At 34.8% G+C, this 21,324-nt stretch overlaps 1 protein-coding gene across 2 annotated transcripts in view; it reads left to right on the forward strand.

The window, feature by feature from the left end:
* The window catches only part of PLXDC2 (plexin domain containing 2), a 3,345,655-nt gene that overhangs the window by 2,053,521 nt on the left and 1,270,810 nt on the right, over positions 1-21,324 (forward strand). For both annotated transcript variants that reach the window (XM_044064643.1, XM_044064642.1), the window contains exon 6: positions 389-507. In XM_044064643.1, the coding sequence (XP_043920578.1) occupies positions 389-507 (119 nt within the window). The remainder of the gene's footprint in view (positions 1-388; positions 508-21,324) is intronic.

The raw sequence follows: 21,324 nt of genomic DNA on the forward strand, positions 1-21,324 counted from the left end.
TAAAATACATAATCATTATTCATTATGCTTTTGAAAAAGTCAGAAAGAACACTGGAGAAAGTATGAAGAGATGTGAAAATGTTATGATTTCATAGATGGAGAAAGGCTGAGAAATGTTCTGTTCAAATAATTTATGTAGCTTTTCATTGAATGCATGTGGAATTTCTACTGATCTGGCCATGTGGGAAAGGTATATGACATTAAACAGAATTTGATATGGAGGATGAGATATAAAGACTGTCTAATTTCCAGTTTTGTACTCTTTTTTTTCATAATGTATTAAAGCTAATCTTCATGCCAAATATGTACTGGATGAAGAAGATGAGCATATTTCCTTAGTTACATACATTATTTATATTGGAATGCTTATATTCTAACTTCTGTTTAGGTACAGCACTTGTTGTCCAGTGGGATCATGTTCATCTTCAGGATAACTACAATTTAGGCAGTTTCACATTCCAAGCAACCCTACACAGTGATGGACGCATCATCTTTGGATACAAGGATGTAAGTATCTTTCAATTATTTCATATTTATTTATTTATTGACATTTGATTACAGAGAAAGTCCGACTGGATAGAAGTCTATTTTTAGCAGAGGCCTAGGGAGAAAAGCTTTAAATTATTACAAAACATTTTAAGGACAATAATCTTACAATCTTCAAACATAAAACAAAAACATCTGCAGGTTTAATAATTATAACAAATTAGTGATAATATAAAAAATATTGGTTAAGAATCAATACAAGTTATATGACAATCGTTTAATATTTACAGAAATTTTAGACATTAAAGAAATTAAAGGTAAGTTAGTGTACTACTAACAGGAACTGCAATATGAAGTGAGGGAAAAGCACGCTTATGGTATTAAAATATTCCCTCATATGTTAAATAGCTTTAAAAGTGTCATTTGAATTGGCCTGAGTTGGTATCCTGGAAGCTGTAAACACTTGTATTAAATCAAGAGAACACCATTTTTCATATTATTGGTTCTTAGTAAGGCTTAGTAAGTACCCTCATTCACTGTAATGTGAAAAGACAGCAGTTCCATTCTGTAATGACTTATTTTTATTTACTCTGCTCTTTTTATATACAACTTTTTATTTGATCATTCCAGTTTATCTTGGGATTTATTTATTTCCATCACTCAACTCTCCCATTTGTCATGTAATAACAAGTGTTTACAAACAGGTGTCAGAATTATGGCAGTTGAGATCTGGACACCTGATGCATTCATATTTGACAGGGCGCAGGCATTGCAGCATCTGCAGAAATCTATCGGTGAATAACATTATTATCAGCACTGTCGGCAGTTATCTGGTTCCACTTCTGCACTGGAGAAAATTCAGCTTTGTAGATTAAATCTTGAAAGCACAGAACGTAGGCTTATGTTTGTGAGAGGCATGTCAGCTTGCTGCAACACCAACAAATTAATCATCAGCCTGAATTTCATCAACAAATTTCTTTTCTGGATAGTACCTTTGAATGTGTGCATGCACATGTGTGTGCATTTGTTTGTGTGTGTGTGTGTGTGTGTGTGTGTGTGTGTGTGTGTGTGTGTGTGTGTGTGTGTGTGTGTGTCGTCTTGAGTTTGGGAACTGGGTAATTGAGCTATAAATGTGATGGTTGTAATACCATCTAACCTGTCACTAGCATATCCCACTTAAGTGCACACAGCCCCCATCCAAGCATAGTAGCATACTACAAAACAGCAGGAGCTTAGCTGTCTTCTTACCTGGAGTGAAAGTTAAGACTGAGCATGTGACAATGAGTGTTATATATTACACAAGTTACTTACAAATCCTTTTAGGTGGTTGGTTTTCCAGCTGAATCAATAGATGAGAGAACTTCTGGCTGGCATTTCTTATCCATCCCAGCCACAATATACTCACTCGCATACATGAACGAGTCCATGAGTTTGATGTGACACAAAATTTTTGTTGTCCACCAGTGGACACTTTTTAGGTTTAGACTGTTTTGCCCAATTTTTCAGGCAAATTTCTGTTTTTAACTATTTCCAGGACTTCTTGTTCTTTTCAGATGCATTATTATCCAACACATGCACATTTTTCTGATAACTATGATATATACTTGCGGTTCAACTCCTTCCCCATCTTTCCATGATAATTTCGAAGCTATAGACCTTAGTTTGAAGCTCATTTTCTCAAATGTCCATATTTTTAAATTGTTTTGGGTCTCCTTGGCCAAGAAATGTCCATATCTTATAAACTATTTTAAGTCTCATTGGCTAGGATGACAATTTGCAGGGACTGGTGCCCCCTCCAGCCCTTTCACCAGCCAGATTGCTCATTTCTCTAGAAATACAAAGACCAAATCCTCTCACTTGGAAAGGATCAACAAAGCTTGTGTACTGAGAACACATTGAGATATTCCACCTCTGCATCATGTGCTGGTAATTGTAGGGCTTTTTTGTCTGTACACCTTAAACTTCCCAGAGTCAGGGGGTGTGTAGTGTGTATAGACATGCTCATTAAGTTAACTGAGGATGAGTATATTATATCCATAAGTATTCATCTGCCTTTCCCTCTGCACAAAAACATGCACTGCCACGTAGTAAGGTTTCTTCCCTACATCCACCACACTGTAATATTCTGCTACAAAGCTTCATGCCTTCCACCCAAATGAGGTGACATGGACATAAGTCTAACCCTCTAACCCCCAGCCCCGCACTACAGCCACCCATATTTTTAGTTTATCTCAGGCCCCCAACATCACAGGTAGACATACTACCCCCTCAGGCCTCCAACATTGCAGGTAGACATACTACTCCCTCAGGCATCCAACATCACAGCTAGACATACTATTCCCTCAGGCATCCAACATCACAGGTCGACATACTACCCCCTCAGGCCTCCAACATCACAGGTAGACATACAACCCCCTCAGGTCTCCAACATCACAGGTAGACATACTACCCCCTCAGGCCTCCAACATCACAGGTAGACATACTACCCCTCCACCATTGGGCTGACTCCAGTTCTCATGCTAATTACTTTGTACAGGCCGATTCACCTACATCGGCACAGATTTCTCTAACATATGCATGTGTTTTGTTGTTACAATAGCAACCATCTAAGGAGTCAACAGAAATATTGAATACCTTATTCCAGGATGTCACGTATTTAATTTTCCTTTTTCTAAAACTTTTTACTTATGTTACAGTCTTACCCTAGAACATTCGGCTTTAGCATTGATATTCTGAAGCATATTTTACTCCATTTTTGTACTTTTTTTGCTCGTTTCCTGTTTATTATACTCTGTTTTCTCATCCTGATATAATAACTTGGTTCATTTGGATTTTCAAAGTGCATACTTTTGATATGCCCTAGCTGATTAGCACAGTAGCAGATAGTACACAAGTTCCCAAATTTTATTTTTGCACATGTGTTTTACAACAAAGAACAGTTCAGGAGCACTCCTCCAGCTTTTCAAAGTTGTGCTAATTAAAGGCAGTCCACCTGATTTTATCAAAGTGTAGTGCACACTGTCCCATGCCCTTTTGGACTACCACAGAAGGCATATACTGACCACAGTGATAGAAACTTTTTTTTTGAAGGTTACTGAACCCTCAGACCCTTTGATGTTGAATCTTTGCCCCTTATACCACTGACTTCTTAAATATACTACTGTTCTGATCCCTCTAGTAAATACAAAAGGGAAAGACATATATTACTGGTACCACCTTGGAGGTAGTATGCCTAGTTAATTGAATACAGGGCTGTAGGTCTTGTCCAAAATAAACATTTGTGTTAGGTTTGATGTTAGTTTAATAAATTGCCTTGAAAATATGGCAATAATGTCGTCTGTGCAAGGCTTTGCAATCCATTAAGCTTCAGTCAGGTCTTGTAGACTAATATAAAGTGTTGAATATCACATTTATTTGATTACTTTTATAGCATATTTATATAAAAAATTAACTGACTGCTGTTTTCTACATATGCACTGTTGCATCAATATGAGTTTTTGTTGCTGAGTCTGGCAGTTAGTGCAGAGGGCAAAAAATAACTTCTTAATGACTTGCTTGCTGTTCCAAGGGTGCAGCGTTTGAATGTTTCATCTTCATTTGTCTACCATGTGACCTTGAGCAAGCCAGTTAACCAAACAATGCTTTGGGGAATTGGGAATTTCTGCTAACCTCCTTATTTTGGTCTCCTAGATTGCATGTAAATACCTGTGAATGCATGAGTACAAGTTAGTGTACTACCTTCTGCAGATTTACACCTGTAGCAGTATCGGAATGGTCTGGTCATATGAGAAGATTTAGTAAGGGTGCTCCACTGATCCCAAATGTTTGGCTCTTGGGTAATTTGCAATGTGCATTTCTAAATACTAGCTGGCTTTATGTTGCTGCTAAGAACTATTTTTATGATTTATTAACTATTTCATTTCTGCATTTCTTAAGTTAGAACTTTGTCTAGCATTTGTTTTGCATTCTGCCATTGTAAAAAGAAAAACAAAATGTATGCCGTTCTGTTGCTTGTTTTATTACTATTCTTGAGTGGGCTTTGCTATCTTCATTTTTCAAAGATATATTTGATTGAACTGATCAGCTACAGTGTTAGTCCTCAGACAAATAGTGTGGTGTTATTAAATCAGTGCAAACATGACATTTACTGTATTTCAAACTGTGTAAGCGAACTGGAAGTTTTGCAGAAGATGAAAAAGTTAGGTATCTGCTGCTCTGTTTTATCATCTCACAAAAAACATTTGAATTTCAGAAAAAAAGGCCTATGTAATCAGCCTTTCCTCTTGTCCCTGGGCAGACTGCATGAATGACCTAATGCTCTGCCTTAACCCTGATGTACTGCTGTTTTATTGATTGGCAATCTGTGTGTTTGTTTGAAGGCTGCTTTTTAACTGTTTTTTTATCATACAACTGGCAGTGAAGGGAGTTCACATAAGAAACATTTTCCTCCTAAGAAACCAATTCATTTCCTTCAGTTTCAAATTCAATAGCAAGTTGGAATAGCTGCCTCACGCAGTACTCAAGTGACTAAATTACCAGTAAAAGAGGTACTGCGAGTTCCCTGTAACTTGCAGTGGATGGCGTTTTCTCGGCCCCCTTATGTTATATATAGTTTTATTTTAGCCCTGTCAATGTAGAACATATTGCTAAAGAACTTGGCACATAGCTTAATTCTGAAACCAATAATTACAGCACATATGTGAAAAAGAAATTGACTCATAAAATATCTACAAATATTGTAGTTGTATTATGACTGTAAGGTGTGCATCTATTAGCTAGCAGACAAAATGATTTCCTTATAAGTTCATTGGCTGGTAGGCCCTTAATATTCAGGTGGTTTGGGCAACCATATAGAGCCTAGTCATGCAAACCAGATAGTTTGGGTGGGGGGTTGACCTTTTCACCCCTACTCAATAAGAGTCGTACAGCTTACTCAGTGAGTAAATTTGTGGACACACATCCAGTCATCTAAGCAAAAATTGAAGGAAGCCAGTAAGTTACATTATTTAATATGGAAGGGGAGCATCTATCAAAGGTAGGGGATTCTTTGTTTGAACAACCTCTCTCTCTCCAAGAGATATTCTTTATGTTAAAGTGGAGGCTGAGAACTGTGGAGTAGTATTTTAATATTGCCAGTATTTCTGAAGTGAAAGTGGTCTAGTAACACAGTCTCATTCATAGGCTGGATGATAATTTATGAGTGAACAGATAGTAACCAATGTGGCTATGCAACAAATGAACAAAATGGATAAATAAATCAGAGTAGCATAACCACTCAACTCAACTATCCAGATTTTCAGAGAATGTCCAGATTTGTGTTTCATGTTTTTGTTATGTTCCTCATAAAATGTGTGGTTTTCTAGTAAATCACTGAGTATTGAAGTCACTAAATAATATCAAGACATTTGAGTTTCAGACTTCATATCCTTCAGAAAAATAATGCTCACATAAAACCTACCTTATCCTATCAATTTTCAAAGTATATAAGAGCAATCCCTGGGACTCATTAATGTCTACATTAAGTGTGCACCCTTTTGAGTGAACAGACAGCTGAAGTATAACTCACACCTTCTTCTTCCTAATTTTAGCTTTTCTATTGATTTTCTTGCAACCTTAAATATCTAGGAGGATTTGTAAAGGTTATCACAAAGCATAGACTACGTGTACACTTAGTGTAATATTTCTAAGTGACTAGAAATTACAAAAAATGTGGTAGGGATATTTTTTAATACATACCATATGCACTTCATGTACACTTAGTATAGGTGTTAATGAATCTGGCCTAATATTTAAATCTGTCTCTGTTTTTGAGAATTTGTCCCACCCATTGTTTTTGGATCTGTCCATATTTTTTGCACTAAGAGGTTGAGAGGCATGAAACTAGTATTTTCCTTACTTAACTATTGTAAATTGTAAAGCTGACATTCCCTCTTCAATCTCAGCTCTCCTCAAAGATATGGTAAATTCTCATATATGCGCCATGCAAACGGTTTTTAACTCTTATATCTCATAATCTCATTCTGCTATCGGCATAGGGAGTACTTTATAGCTTACTTCTTAGATGCACACGACATCTAAAGTTTATTATTTAATGTGAATATGTATTGTAATAATCCAGAGAAATACAAATGAATGAAAGGATTAAAGCACTTTTATCTGCAAATATAACCAGACTTCTTCAGTGGTATTTAAAAGGTTGTTATGAATGTGTATAATTGATTCTGAAGATGTCTGGTTATGTTTGCAGATGAAAGTGCGTAATTCTTTCATTCATTTGTATTTATTTGGATTACTAAAGTACATATTAACATTTGAGGCTACCTCTGTTCACTTTGGTTCTGGTAATTTTTCTGCTTTGAGCAAGTTTTTTTTTTTTCGGTTCTTTATTATTTAATGCAATTTGTCATCTTTGCAAAATAATGTATTGCAAAAGTGCTTAATGCATCTCAGAATGACTGACTGCTTTGCATCTGTTTAGACTAGCTATGACCTGGGATTCTTTGGTCATATAACATTGCTGTGTATCTGCAGAAAATAGCATTGCATTGCTGATACTTAATACTGTGAGTGAAGAGTACTACAGCCACAGTCATTACTCTCTACTTCAGGTACTACACTGGTACACCCACATGGATGTATATATGCAGACAGTGCATGTGTTTTAGTGAACATATGCTATATTACCTTTCTCTTTAAAGTTTAACATAGGAGAGAAGAAGCAGTCTTAACATCAACAAAGAGCCTACTGCATAATATTATATCATTTTAAGTGTCACAGCAAACATGCTCTTTAGATGAGATTGGTATTATTGTTTCTGAACTAATGCCCTTGCATAGCAAATACTGCCATGCTAAGCGTTTAGCAGTAGTTTTGTTTCTCAGACTGATGAAGTACAGTATAATTATGGTGCATAGTTTTTTTCACCCAAAAATTGATACCTATTTCAGCAGCATTTCATACTTTTCTTAATCATCGGTTTACCCTCTTCATAAATTAAGCCATTGGATGGAATCTTTTTAAGCATGGAGGATAGGATCTCTTTGACTTCAGTGGACTCACCACTTTGAGGTGGGTAAAACTTCAGTTGTGTCTCCTTTTTGGGCCACTACAGTACTGGTATCCTGTTTGCTGCAGAGTCAGTCATCCATTGCTCTCTAGTCTAATATACCTCTTGGGAGTTGAAACTGTTCAGTCATTTCTCTCTGGAAATGTCTTTGGTCACGCAGGTATTAAGGGCCCAGTCAGATATAAACAATGATTGTTATCTCTGCAGCAAAGAGGTGTATGATAAGCAGTATTCTTTTGTCCATTATATGCTTGTTCAACATACCTCTCAACTGTCCAGATTTTTGCCTCATGTTTTTAGTCTGTTCCTCAAAAAAATCTGTGGTTTTCTGCCAAGTCATTTATGACTGAAATCATTAAATAATGACAGTCATTTGAATTTCAGCCTTCATATCCTTCAGAAAATGCACACTAAAGCAAGTCAAGTTATTCTAGCAACTTTCTAAGTTTATAAGAGCAATATTTAAAATTTAAAAACCACAGAAAAACTGAAACAAATGAAAAAACAACCAGCCAGCGTATTCCACAGATTTATTAGGTACAATAAAACTCTGACATCTCGGCTCTATCCCAAAGCCTTCAAGGAGTAAAATGCATTCAAAAAGACTTGCCTCTTATACTCTATACAAACAATTATTCAATTAAAATATCAGATCAAATATTTCCAATTAAGCTCTTCATTGAGACCACATGGATACAATGTATTAAATTTAAGAATAAATAAAGACTCTTTAGTCAGCAATCTGTTATTTAAAACATTTTCATTAAACTTTGAAGTTTTAATCTTTTCCAAAACTGTGCCTTGTAGCCCCCCACCATCACTATTATGAAAATGTTCAAATGGGGTGCAATAGAGCTCTCTTGTTTCTTATTTTTTATATCCCTAATATGCTCTAACAGTCTGATCTTGAAAGCTCTTTTTGTTTGTCCAATATAATATAAATCACATGGACATTTAAGTGCTTATATCACTGCTTCTGTACTACAAGTAAAAATGCTACTGGTATTAAATGGAATCTTATTAATAAAATCAAATTTGTGTACTATAAACTTACATGCTTTACATCTGTTACAACACACAGTTCCAACACTAGATATATTTAGATTCATTTTCATCTCTGGAATACTAAATTTACTTTTAACAATAAAATTCTGTATATTTCTACCTCTTCTATAAGAAAAGGCTAGCTTAGCTTTTAGCCACGAAGTTACATTTTTCAAAGAACATAAATAGTTCCAAAAATATCTCACTACTTCAGAAATTTTGAAACTGTGCCATCCATAAGTAGAGACAAAATATATAGTCTCTAGAAATTTATTACCAATATCCTTACATAAGACTGTATTTGAAAAAATATTTAGTATTATTCCCATTTATAAAAGAGCATAATTTTTTCCAACTGTATTCCATCAAGCCTTTTTCATATCCTCTTTTATTAAACAATTCCACTGTTATTTTCATTTCTTTACATAGATCTTCCATATTGTTGCACAACCTAAGTATCCTAAGCATTTCACCATAAGGAAGAGCTTCTAGAGTTTGTACAGGATGGCAACTATCCCTATGTACATAATTGGTACCTTGGTCAAATTTTCTATGTACCTTAGTCTGTAAACTCACCCCATTTTTAATATTCAATTCTACATCTAAAAAAAAGATATTTCTACCCATTTGAAATCCATCAAATTGAAGATGAAACCTATTATTATTTAAAGATTGAACAAAATCTCCCACTAGTTCCAAGCCCCCATGTGCAATAAAAATCAAACCATCTATATAGCGAAAGTACTTAATAACATGTTGTCTAAACAATGAATTATTTAAATATATTCCACTTCAAAGAGTCCCATACTAAGATTGGCATGCATGGGGGCAAATGCAGCCCCCATAGCAGTACCCTGTTTCTGTCTGTATAAAACATTATTAAATTCAAAAAAATGATTAATAAGACAGAAATAAATTAATTCTATAACATATTCTGTGGCTGGAGAAACTCCAAGAAAAAATTGTACTGCCTCTAAACCAAAAGAATGACTAATATTTGTGTATAAACTTTTTACATCTATTGTAAAAAAATATACATTTTTATTCCAATTAATATCATTAATTTTATGCAAGAAATCAAACACATCTCTAACATAGGACGGGAGTGTAATAACAACCGAACAAAGATAATTATGTAGAAAAACCCCAAGAGCATGTATAAAATACTCACATCCTGCCACAATAGACCTGCCCGGTGGTCGATTTAAATCTTTATGTACATTCGGAAGGCAATAAAAATGTGCCATATTGGCCTTATCCTTTATACCTAATTTGTTTTTAATGTCCAAATTTGTAAAAAATCCTAACCTATTACCCTTAGATAATAGTTCATTATATTCCTTGAGGGCAGAAACATATTGTGGCATATCTGTGACTTCATAGGTATTAACGTCATTTAGATGTTCCATACACATACCCAGATACTGAGAAAAATGCATTATAACTAATTTATTCCCCTTATCAGAGGGTTTAAAAATTATCTCATCCATCTTACTCAAGGAAACAAGAGCTTGCCATTCCATTTTGGTTAGGTTATATACATAAGACTCTTTCATTTTTTTTAAATTCCTTAAAATTTTCGTGTAATGCAAAATTCAAAACATTAGTAAAATGTATTACTTCCTCATTAAAATAGGGAGGCATGAATTCACTTTTGCCCTTAATATTATCAGTATCAAAATTATAATAAACATTCAAAGAAGATTCTGAATTACAAGTTACATAACTATCATCAGAATCAGTAGTATTATCCAAATTGTTATCAGCAATAGTATTATTAAAAGCAGCATTATTAAAAAAATATTTTAAATGTAACTTTCTAGACAATCTGAATATATCGCATTTAATTTCATAAAGGCGTGGAACTACCGTGGGGACAAATTTCAACCCACGATTTAATACTGCATACTCAAAGTCAGTAAATGCATATCCTGAAAGATTAATAATGTAGTTATTAACTGGAGGTATAATTTGTTCTTTTACCTTATTTGTAGTCCCTTGATTGATAATGGTTTCTTGAATATTGTCCATGCGTATCTTGGACACGTTTAACACCTTTTCTACCTCCCTCCCCATAGGGAGGTTCATCCCGAAAGTCTGTGCATGTCGTACAGGCTGTTGTGCTGGAGGCAACTCTGGATATTCATCATTCTCATATTCATCTTCGTACGACGTATAATGCCCATCTGATGCTGAAAAGGAAGAGTCATGAACTCGGGAAACAGTTTCCGGTTTCTGAAATCTTACGCGACCGCGAGATTTGTTCTTATTTATACTGGAGGTGAATGCTTTGTTGTTTTTGTAATCACGTAAGTCTCGAATCAGCTTACACTTCTTTCTAGCAACCAGTTCCTCTTCATACTTTTGAAGTTTGGAATTAATATCTTTCAAAAAAGTATCAAGCACCGGTGCAGATGAACCGGAAGTAAGCATTTTACAAGTTTGTTTAATCTGTTCCCTCAGTTCTTTTTGTTTGATTCTATCCCGATCCACAAGTATATTAATCCATTCAAGTGTACATTTATGTGCTGCAGATACCCAATGTTTGTGAAATTGTAAGTCCGTTGCATTTTGCAAATCAAACGTAAGAGTGGGATCTTTATATACTCTAAGACCTCTCGGTGTAATATCTAGATCCAAATACTTTTGTAGTCCCATTATATTAAAAAAGGTAGATGTTTCCTTCCACATAATTTTATCCAATTTATCAAATAGGGACTTACTTTCTTGTGGCAAAGATGTAGGCAGCCTTCTTCTTACATTTTCAAAGGGTTTAAAACATCGCTGATTTCTCTCCTGCTCCCATTTATCCTAAGTTATGCAAGGATTAGAAACACTAGATGCATTTGTATTCATATTTGCTGAATGAGAGGGACCATTTTTATCAGTAGAGTTATTTAAAAAACTGTCCAAAGACATCTGGGAGCCATTTCCCAGAGTATCACGAAACACACGAGGCAAATTATACCGTGGATCACTGGCCACAATGAGAATCCAAAAACCACAGAAAAACTGGAACAAACGAAAAAACAACCAGCCAGCGTATTCCACAGATTTATTAGGTACACTAAAACTCTGATGTCTCGGCTCTATCCCAAAGCCTTCAAGGAGTAAAATGCATTCAAAAAGACTTGCCTCTTATACTCTATGCAAACATTTATTCAATTAAAATATCAGATCAAATATTTCAAATTAAGCTCTTCATTGAGACCACATGGATACAATGTATTAAATTTAAGAATAAATAAAGACTCTTTAGTCAACAATCTGTTATTTAAAACATTTTCATTAAACTTTGAAGTTTTAATCTTTTCCAAAACTGTGCCTTGTAGCTCCCCACCATCACTATTATGAAAATGTTCAAAATGGGTTGCAATAGAGCTCTCTTGTTTCTTATTTTATTTTTTTTCAATATTTAAAATTTATTCCTAATTTCGGGTCTTTGTCCCCCCATTAGTTTTGGCTTTGTCAGGATTACTTATACTAAGAGGTTGAGAGGTATGTTGTTCAAAACTCAGTTATATAATGATTTCCAGCAGCCTATGCATTTGTTGTCCATTATATTTAACAACAGTAGAACTTTTTCTTAAAGTGCATTATTCATGCCTGCGAGTGACTTCATTTTACAGTTAATTTCATTTCCTGTTGTACTCCTCATGATAAAATTAGAAGTGAATTTGTAAAGAATAAAGATTATAGTTTATTATTTCATTTTGTTAGTTCCACTGTTTACTCAGCCTTTTACAAAACCTCATCCAGACATTGGTGTCATTGTAGTTATTGAACAATGATTTACATAAAACAAACATTATGGGTAATTAAAAATAACATACCACTTCTTATTTAAATTGTGGTTTCACACACTGTTGCAGTTTTCAGGGTGAGGTATTCCATCTGCAGTAATTAGTTAATAGCTTGTCTTTCTATGACATAAGAAACAATTTCTGATGCATTTAAAATGGAAATACAGTGGTTTATACATCAATTTAGCTAGCAAAGCATTATGGGTTCTGTCTTTCATGACATCACAGCAGGGATTTTTAGCTCTGAGAAAATATTCAAGGGGCTGTTATTATCAACAAAATAAAATGCAAAAAATTAATTTTCCTTAAAAAACCAAAAAATTGTATAATTTGGTATGCAATAAGGTAAGAATGTTATATCCAGCTCCAAAGATTTGTTACTCACACTTGATTTAGAACATGACCAGTAAACTTTATCACAATATAATTAGCTATGTAATATTTTTTTCTTTCTTTTCTAAATATATGTTGCCCATCATGATAGTATCAAAAGCGTCAGTGTCTGCAATCAGCTCCATTGATTTTCTCTTAATGTTTAGGATTGTATGCTGCTCCTATGTCAGTGTTTTAAAACTTTTAACAAGTAATCTCCATGGTATCCCTTAAGTCTCAAATAACCCTATACCCCTACAAGTATAGTAGGTGAAAAACAAAACAGTATAAGAGATTTCTCTGTGTGAACATTTTTAAATTCCTGTAAGTTCCTTTTTGACTCATATACCTGTTTTCAGGTATAGGAGTAGTACCTGATAACACTTATATTAGTCAGAAAGTTTGGGATGAAACTGTCATTCTGTTTATTTTTTATTTTATTTTATTTTGTTTGGATAGCTTGTCTATGTGCTTAATAAAGTATTTTCGACTGGAAACAGACAGTCTACCCTGCTTGGATTATTTCTGAATACCCAATAGAGTTAATAATGCTGTATCATATTAATATTTCAAAATAAGTTTTTACTTTTTGATTTAGGACATTTTTAAGTTTGCTACTTATACCATTTTCTGATTTTTAATATATAATGATTAACTAGACATACAGGAATTGAGAAACTTCCACACTGAGACATTTCTTATGCTATTTTGTTTAAGACATTTTAGTATAACAGCAAATAGTTATTGTAGTATTTGTGTTCTGAAATGCTGATTTCTCTAATGTAATCATTTAGAGATAATGCTGTTAAAACTAATATACTACCATAAGGAAAATAACCTTCCCATTGTTAAAATTTGTTAGTTGACAGAAATTAGCCATAGAAGACATGTTAAAATATTTGACATGAAATAATTCTGTTTAATAAATATTTTATTTGTTGCTTTCAAAATATTTGTATGTATGTGTAAAATATAGCACAACTGACATTTCCCAAAAGAATATCATTAAAATTATAACAACATTCACTTACTTACCTTGATAAATTCCTTGACCTGCTACATATCCTCAAAGATTTACTGACAATCAGTGATAGTAGTGAGTAACTTCAATGTTAAGTCACTTCAACAGAATCAACCTTAACAAAAAAATGGACCTTGCTTTTTTTCCATAAGACAGAGAAAGTGTATTAGAGAAACACCCCATTTTAATGACTTTGCATGAAATATAATAAATGATATACCTGACTAAATGCAGTCAGGCATAGTGCACCCCTTGGTCATAATGTTGGCTATTCTAGCTTATTTAACACTAACCTGAATTGCAGCAAAGACCTACAAGTTCAACAAAATTCAAATCACATTGTTTGGATAAAATTAATTTTTTCTTTCAGCAGTCAGCTCCAGGAAATGATCACTGATTTTCAAACTATTTATTTATGTATTTATTTATTTATGTGTATATTTATTTATTTATTTTCTCTTTGTTGACTGGATTAGTCTCACTAGGCCAGCATTCTATTTGCAGGAGAGACCTGAGGTATTCATACCGATAAGGTGAAATTTGGCTAGGGCACTTAAGAAGCTGTAAAAGCATTCACTGTAAACAGCAAGCAAGATTATGCAGACACAAGTACTTAATTTCAGAACATTATAAACAGATCTAGAACAATACTGAAAAGGTCCAGATAGCTGTATGCTGATGTGGGAGAATGCATTCTTCCTAACCATTAATTTCTATCTAATGACCTTTATCTGTAACACTTTCTGATTAGTGGAACCTCCCAGTGTTGAACTCCCCCTACATTTTTTAATAAGTGTTTGAGGATCTTTTACATTCAGCCTGGTTTAACATATCATCTCAAGAACGGCCCATAGAGGACTGCATTGCCCCCCCACCCCCCACCCATGTGTATTGCATGTAAGTACTGGAAATTAATCTGTGTACCTTCTGTGGAACTAGAACCCACAGTCTTCTGATCTTCCTTCATGAAAGGTGAATGTGCTACCTTTTGAGTTGCTGACACCAGTGCCATTGTAGAAGAAAATTATTTCACAATCCTTTTAAAAAGACTTGCAGGATAAAATGTACTCTGTCATTGCAAAGCACAGCTGAAACTAAGGGGGGTGTTTGGAGTAATTACAAGACCAGTCCCTTGTGTCTCACAAGGGGAAAGCTTATTTTGTTATGGACTTATACATCTACAAGCATTTGTTACAGCAGTAACACTCAGATTTTGAAATTCACCATTTTCTGACCACTTCAGAACTCTTCTTTGAGTACAGTTTTGAAGTTTAAATGACTTTGTTTTCTTCTGTCTCTAAGAAAGATTCTTGAAAATTTTGAAGATAATTCCTCACCCCATGTGAATTTTTGTAAATAACATGTTCTACTAAGCTAGTACACTAATAAAAAGAAAAATAAATTAACTAAATACAACCATGGTAGTACTAAAAACAAAAAATAAACTACTTAGCAACCATTTTGTATAGATGATGTTAAAGATTCTGGACAGGTAGAAGCTGAGTTTCTACCATGTTTTCCATTACAGGTAATGTCCAGAACATGAAAAAATTTTCTTGGAGTTGTTGTTATAGACCTGCCAAAGGCATTTAACATGAATATCTACCAACATGTTCTAACTTCACTTTGCTACCTAGGATTTAGCCCCCCGAAAAAACTAAGTTGGGTTTTTTAAGCTTGCTGTATAAAAGCTTATATCCTATTAAAGTTATTTGTTTCCTCTCAACTTCTGTACCTTTTTTTTGAAGATGTTACACAATGACTTGTATTAGTTCAATTTTTTTCCTGTTTATGAATTACCTTCACACTTAAGTTTGTGATCTCAATGTAATATTTTTATGCAGATGATGTATATTAAATTATTTTCAGTTCTTCATCCTCCTACAACTCCATTAAAACAACGTGAAATCATTTTGAAAAAAAATCTTAGCTCAACTTCAAAACAAATATATGACCAGTGCAATGATACTTGTGACCAAGGTACTACTTTAAACATATTCTAAGAAACTGGTATATCAGTAACCCTGATAGACACAAGCTGAAGCACTATAAACCATTTTAAGCAGTTTAATATAATCCTGGATTGGTTTCTCATATTTAACCCTCACACAATGAAAACAAAATATAACTTGAACAAATTCTGTTCAAGGCATACAAAATCTCATACTCATCTCTGCAGAAGGAAGATTAATACCCTGTACTATTAGCTGGAGTAGAATAAGTAACCCAGTAATTGTTTCTGCTTGTGAAGAATAAAGCCTTACTTCAAACCTCAGAAAACAGAAAATGTAAATTTATTAACTTTTCTTCAGACATAGTATATCACTGAAATATGTTCCAGAAAGATAAATCATTTCATCCTAAAATGTGTATAGATCTGTGGCTTTGCTCTTTTTCGTCTTTTAAAAATGAAGTCCTACTGCTTTCTACATAAACTGTCCCTTACCTTTATGCATTAAATTCTCAGACCCAAGATGTCAATGTGTTGGACTTCGGTCTAATGACCATAACTTCTCAGTTATTGGGCCAGACATTTGGATTTTTTTTTGTCTCAGAACTGTTCCTCAGCCATCCAGTACAGTACTTTACAAATACATTAAAATGTGAAGGTTTTAATTAGGCTTTATATCCTGATAGCTCATGACATCTGTTCTACATTCTCACGTGAATTGATTCTAAGTTACTGTTTTTTTCCATTCTTGTTGCACGTCACAAATGTCTGACATTTGTAATGTGTGTGAACAGTCTCTTTGAGCTAGCATGAGAGTGAGATCCTGTCTGCATCTGCAGTGGGTAATTTGTAAATATGACTATTGAATTGACTAGTACACTTCATGTAACTACCAAGATATAGAAATAGTGTTTGGGTAACTGTAGCCTCTTCTGGTATTTTTTTAGATCAATGCATTAAGATGATCACCATACCATGAACAAATAAATACAATAAAATACATAACTGTTTGAGGGACTGTGATCAGATCCTTCAGCTATGTTTTCCTGAATTCTAATTTAATTGTAGAACTTGGCTAGTTTTGTGTTTGAGGATAAGATGCTATTCGTGGTGGTTGGCTATTATATAGGAATTCATATATATTTTCCAGTTTATGGATGGATAGTTGATATCCCAAAGAACATCTGTGTTTGGTTTGATGGTAAGGTACTGTAGTTGTCATAGAGAGAGAGTTCTGTATTTCACTAGTATATTGTAAGAGGTCTTGTGATAATTACTTGGATGGGAATGGGTTTACTGATGTTATATTGCAGTATAACTCCTGATATGATTTGCAGAGGAATACAGACAATGTCAGTAAAGGGTCCAAATGTGTGGTAGTCATCGAATTCTAGTAGGAAAGATGTGTTATCAATGCATTGGAACCAGTTCAGTAATTATGCAGATCCAAATATTTTCTACAGTTAGGATGTCATCTAAGGAGAACAATATCTTACTAAGACTTCTAGAATTAAGAGGCTCTGTGTTTATCATGATTTCCTATGGCTAAGTTTGGTAGAATGTGGAGGACGACATTGGCTAAAAAAAGTCACTTTTGGAGTTGAGAAATATTTGCTCAATGTATAGTAACCCTGAAGGTAGAGGTACAGGTCATTCCTGGCAAAACCAATATGATTGTCAATCATTTCCATCCAGTGTGACAAACTGAACCGCTTAGAGTGACAACAATCGTTTTGTTAAAGTCAGCCATCTTTTGTTTATACAAAATGTTTATGTCTGAGAGATTTTGTGTACTCCCACTGAGAGTGTAGTGCTAATAGGCTGGTGACAGATGATGTAAATGAAGAGTGGAGCCTCGTGGTCAACAGTATCTAGCATGCAGTGGTGAGCTGTTGTATTGTAAGCAAGACAGAGAGTTTTATCTACTTCAGGCCTTAATATCCTGCCTAATATATAAATGGTTTAGGATTTTATAAGTTTGTCTCTGCACCTTGCAGTAGCCGGTCTAATACAACAATAAGGTAAGTTCTTGGCCTTTTAATCATGCACCCAGTGATGTTTTCACTCATGATTCTGGATTATCTAGTTCACCTTGCATCCATCTTGCCACAGTAATGGTTTACTCCGTGTAGTCAAACCTTGATGAGGAAAGGGGGGGGGGTAGCAACTAAATGCGGCAAGACATTTCTCCTTGTAGTTAGAAGGTGGTGGTTTCAGTTTGGTGCAGCAAAATGTCCATAGACTATACTGTAGTAAAGACAGAGCAACCATACAGTTATGAGTGGCAACCAAGACTGAATGTAAAAGGTAGACTGACTGGAGAACATGAAGACAGTAACCAACATTGTTACTATGGAGTGCACTATGGCCTGCTAACAGCATCTTTTCATTTCCTGACATGCCTATATGTCCAAAATAACAGTAATTTATCTTTTCACACCAAATAAACAAGGGTGAGTGTTCCAAAAGAAAAAAATGAGCACGAATGAGTAGCACGTTCAGCAAATTAGTAATGCAGTATCATTTTCATGGTAGACATGATTGAAAACAGTGCCCCTCCTTGTTCTTAAAGGGAGTGGTTTCAGGTCAAATCTGATAAAGCAAATCTCCATCAGTAACAATAATTGCACTGCTGAGCAGTACAGAACAATGCAGCCAAACAGAGTGCAGTGGCTTGCAAAATAGAGCAGCATAATGCACGCGTGCACACACACACACACACACACACACACACACACACACACACAGTTGTTTTAATTCCAGGTATGATTAGTCATCAAAACAGCAGCACTTTCCCTTCTGTCTCATCCTGGTCAGGTGTACCAAATGGAACAGGAAGAAGAAAAATGACTAGCAGACTGAGCAGATACACCATTGTCAAATTAACAATGTAATAGCAATGTTTGGTAAGAGATCTTGAAAAATACACTTCCTCTTTCTTTTAGGAAAAGTTTCGAACTAAGCATCTGCATTATGTAGATAGTTTATCTTCTCCTTATGATGCCCTCATTCTGAATATTTCAGTCTTTTTTATCTCTTGCTACAAGTGCAAAGTGAGCACGCCTACATTATCTCATACTGGAACATTCCTGCACCAGGGTTAAGGTGATATGCCTGTCCCTAGTATCTCCTGCACTATTTTCGTGCTTATGTGATTTGAAAATCACTATAGTAATAATAATTAGAAACTGTTTTTCTCTGCCTAAAAAATATGGCTTTCAAGTATTTTTTCAATTTTTATAATATCATTTTATTAAAGGATAATGATCAATAAAGAATGGGAGCCTCCAACACACACACACACACAAACACACACACACACACACACACACACACACGGCTACATACACACACACACACACACACACACACACACACACACACACACACACACATACACACACAGACACACACACACACACACACACACACACACACACACACACAGCTACATACACACACACACACACACACACACACACACACACACACACACACATATACACACATATACACACACACACACACACACACACACACACACACACACACACACACACACACACACACACACACAAAATGAATCAGAACACATAGTGGTCAACTTGATAAATAAATATATTTACATACTTACATGCTGTAGGTGGATTGGATACTCAAAACTGGCCCTAGGCGTGAGTGCGTGCGTGCATGTGTGTGCCTTCTGTGGAAGGTTGGGCGCCAGGCTGGCAACTCGACACTGTAAAACTTCACTGCCACTCATGAGCTGACAGGTGATCTGCTGTGACGACCCCTAACCGGGAAAAGCCGAAAGGAGAAGAAGAAGATCTTTAAGTTTGAAATTAATAACTAAGCTTCAATGGATCAGTCACCTAATACTCTGGCTTTAAAAAATGCATTACTTTTTTGTTTACATTAAATTTATAGGTGAAAACTGAGGAATCTAAATTATAGTATGTAGGATTTTAGGAATATTAGAAATATGGCACAGAAATAAAATCTTGACATCATTAACAAATGTCATGAATGGAATTTGTATATGTTCAAGTTTGGGAAATTGCACATAATAATCTGGCAGTTAACGCAGAACTTGAATGCTATTAGCTTTTAACAAGTCACTTCCTAGAGTACAGGATTTGATACTCTAATCCTTTATTTACCTACTATGTGACTTTGAATGAGACAGTGCTTTAGGGCAACTAGGAATTTAAGCCAGGCTCTTTAATGGTCTCATGGACTGCATGCCTAGTATCTACCTTTGAAACGTATATGATCTAATTTTAAGGAACAGTAATAAACTCTCATGCAGAGATTAAAAAGACAGGGTGATTAATAACATCTCTGCCTCTTGTCATTACTTATTCAAGTAGTAGGGAATAGTGGTGATTATTACAAAGAAGGGTAAAGGAGTTAAGTTACAAGAACTATGCATTATTAATGAGATAGCCAGGAAAACCAAACCTAGATGTATATGCAAGCAAAACTTTAGTATTTAGGAATTCTAAGTAATTTACTATTTACCCTATGAAATGCCAAAGCATCAAAAGCTAATACAAATTTAGTTTCATCATTGTGGTTAGTGAAAAGCTTTATGATATATATGGTAATGGCTTGGATAATTAACAGTCTGTGCTTCAAAATTCAAGATTGGTAAAGAGACATGAACAAAGATATAAACTTTTTTTTTTAATTCTGCTTGTTAAAATGGCAGTATGTTTTTTTTTTTTTTAATTTCCACACTAATTAGTACAGTGTAACAGGTTATTTGGGTTTAAAGGACAACCGCACCCTCAGACTCAAAAAACATATTTATTTCATCATGGTTTGGTGTTTCCTACATTTTAACAGCACTCTGGGACTATTTAGAGCTTTTTAGATATTTTTATATGCAATTTCTGACTCTGACCACATGGGGGCTGGCATTTTGAAATAATTCAGACTGTTTACTCTGCCTCTAAGTATCCCAGAATGCATTGTTTGTCTCCAAAAAATTGCATAAGATCTGCCACGTTTTCCCTTAAGCTGCTGTCACTTCATTGACTTAACAGGCATTCACTGCTGTCTTAAAGTCCCCTACTTTTGGTTAAAATGTTATCCTTTTTCAGTGACTACTTCAAACACAAGCAGTGCAAATGCTACAGAACAGAACTGAAAAGTGCATTTTATTGCTTTTGTTTCTTAGAAATGCTAACTTGCTTTCTTTTGTGAAGGCTGAAATCTAGTTCTTCAAGGCATCTCCCCTCCCACTTCACACCTACCTTCCCTAGCTGTCAAAGAGCTAAGGGTAATTTGACCCATTGTCTGCATGTGATTGACAGCTCACAGCAGGTGAACAGAGTAATGTACTGTTTTCTTGTCAGCCTTTCCCTCCTTACAGTGGGACACTTTTTTTGTTGCACTCCTCCTGTCAAATTTAGAACCAAGCTACATAGCACTGGGAATAATCACGGTTTTGCAAAGCATCAAACTCCCACTTATTTTTCCTTCCCTTTGATTAAATAGCTAACAAATGACACACTATAAACATGAAATATTTTACAGACTTGCATGACAGCACCAACATGCTTTTTTAAGACATAA

Source organism: Protopterus annectens, chromosome 3.part0 (genome assembly GCF_019279795.1).
Source record: "Protopterus annectens isolate FY-2018-M chromosome 3.part0, PAN1.0, whole genome shotgun sequence".
NCBI classification, from domain to species: domain Eukaryota; kingdom Metazoa; phylum Chordata; order Ceratodontiformes; family Protopteridae; genus Protopterus; species Protopterus annectens.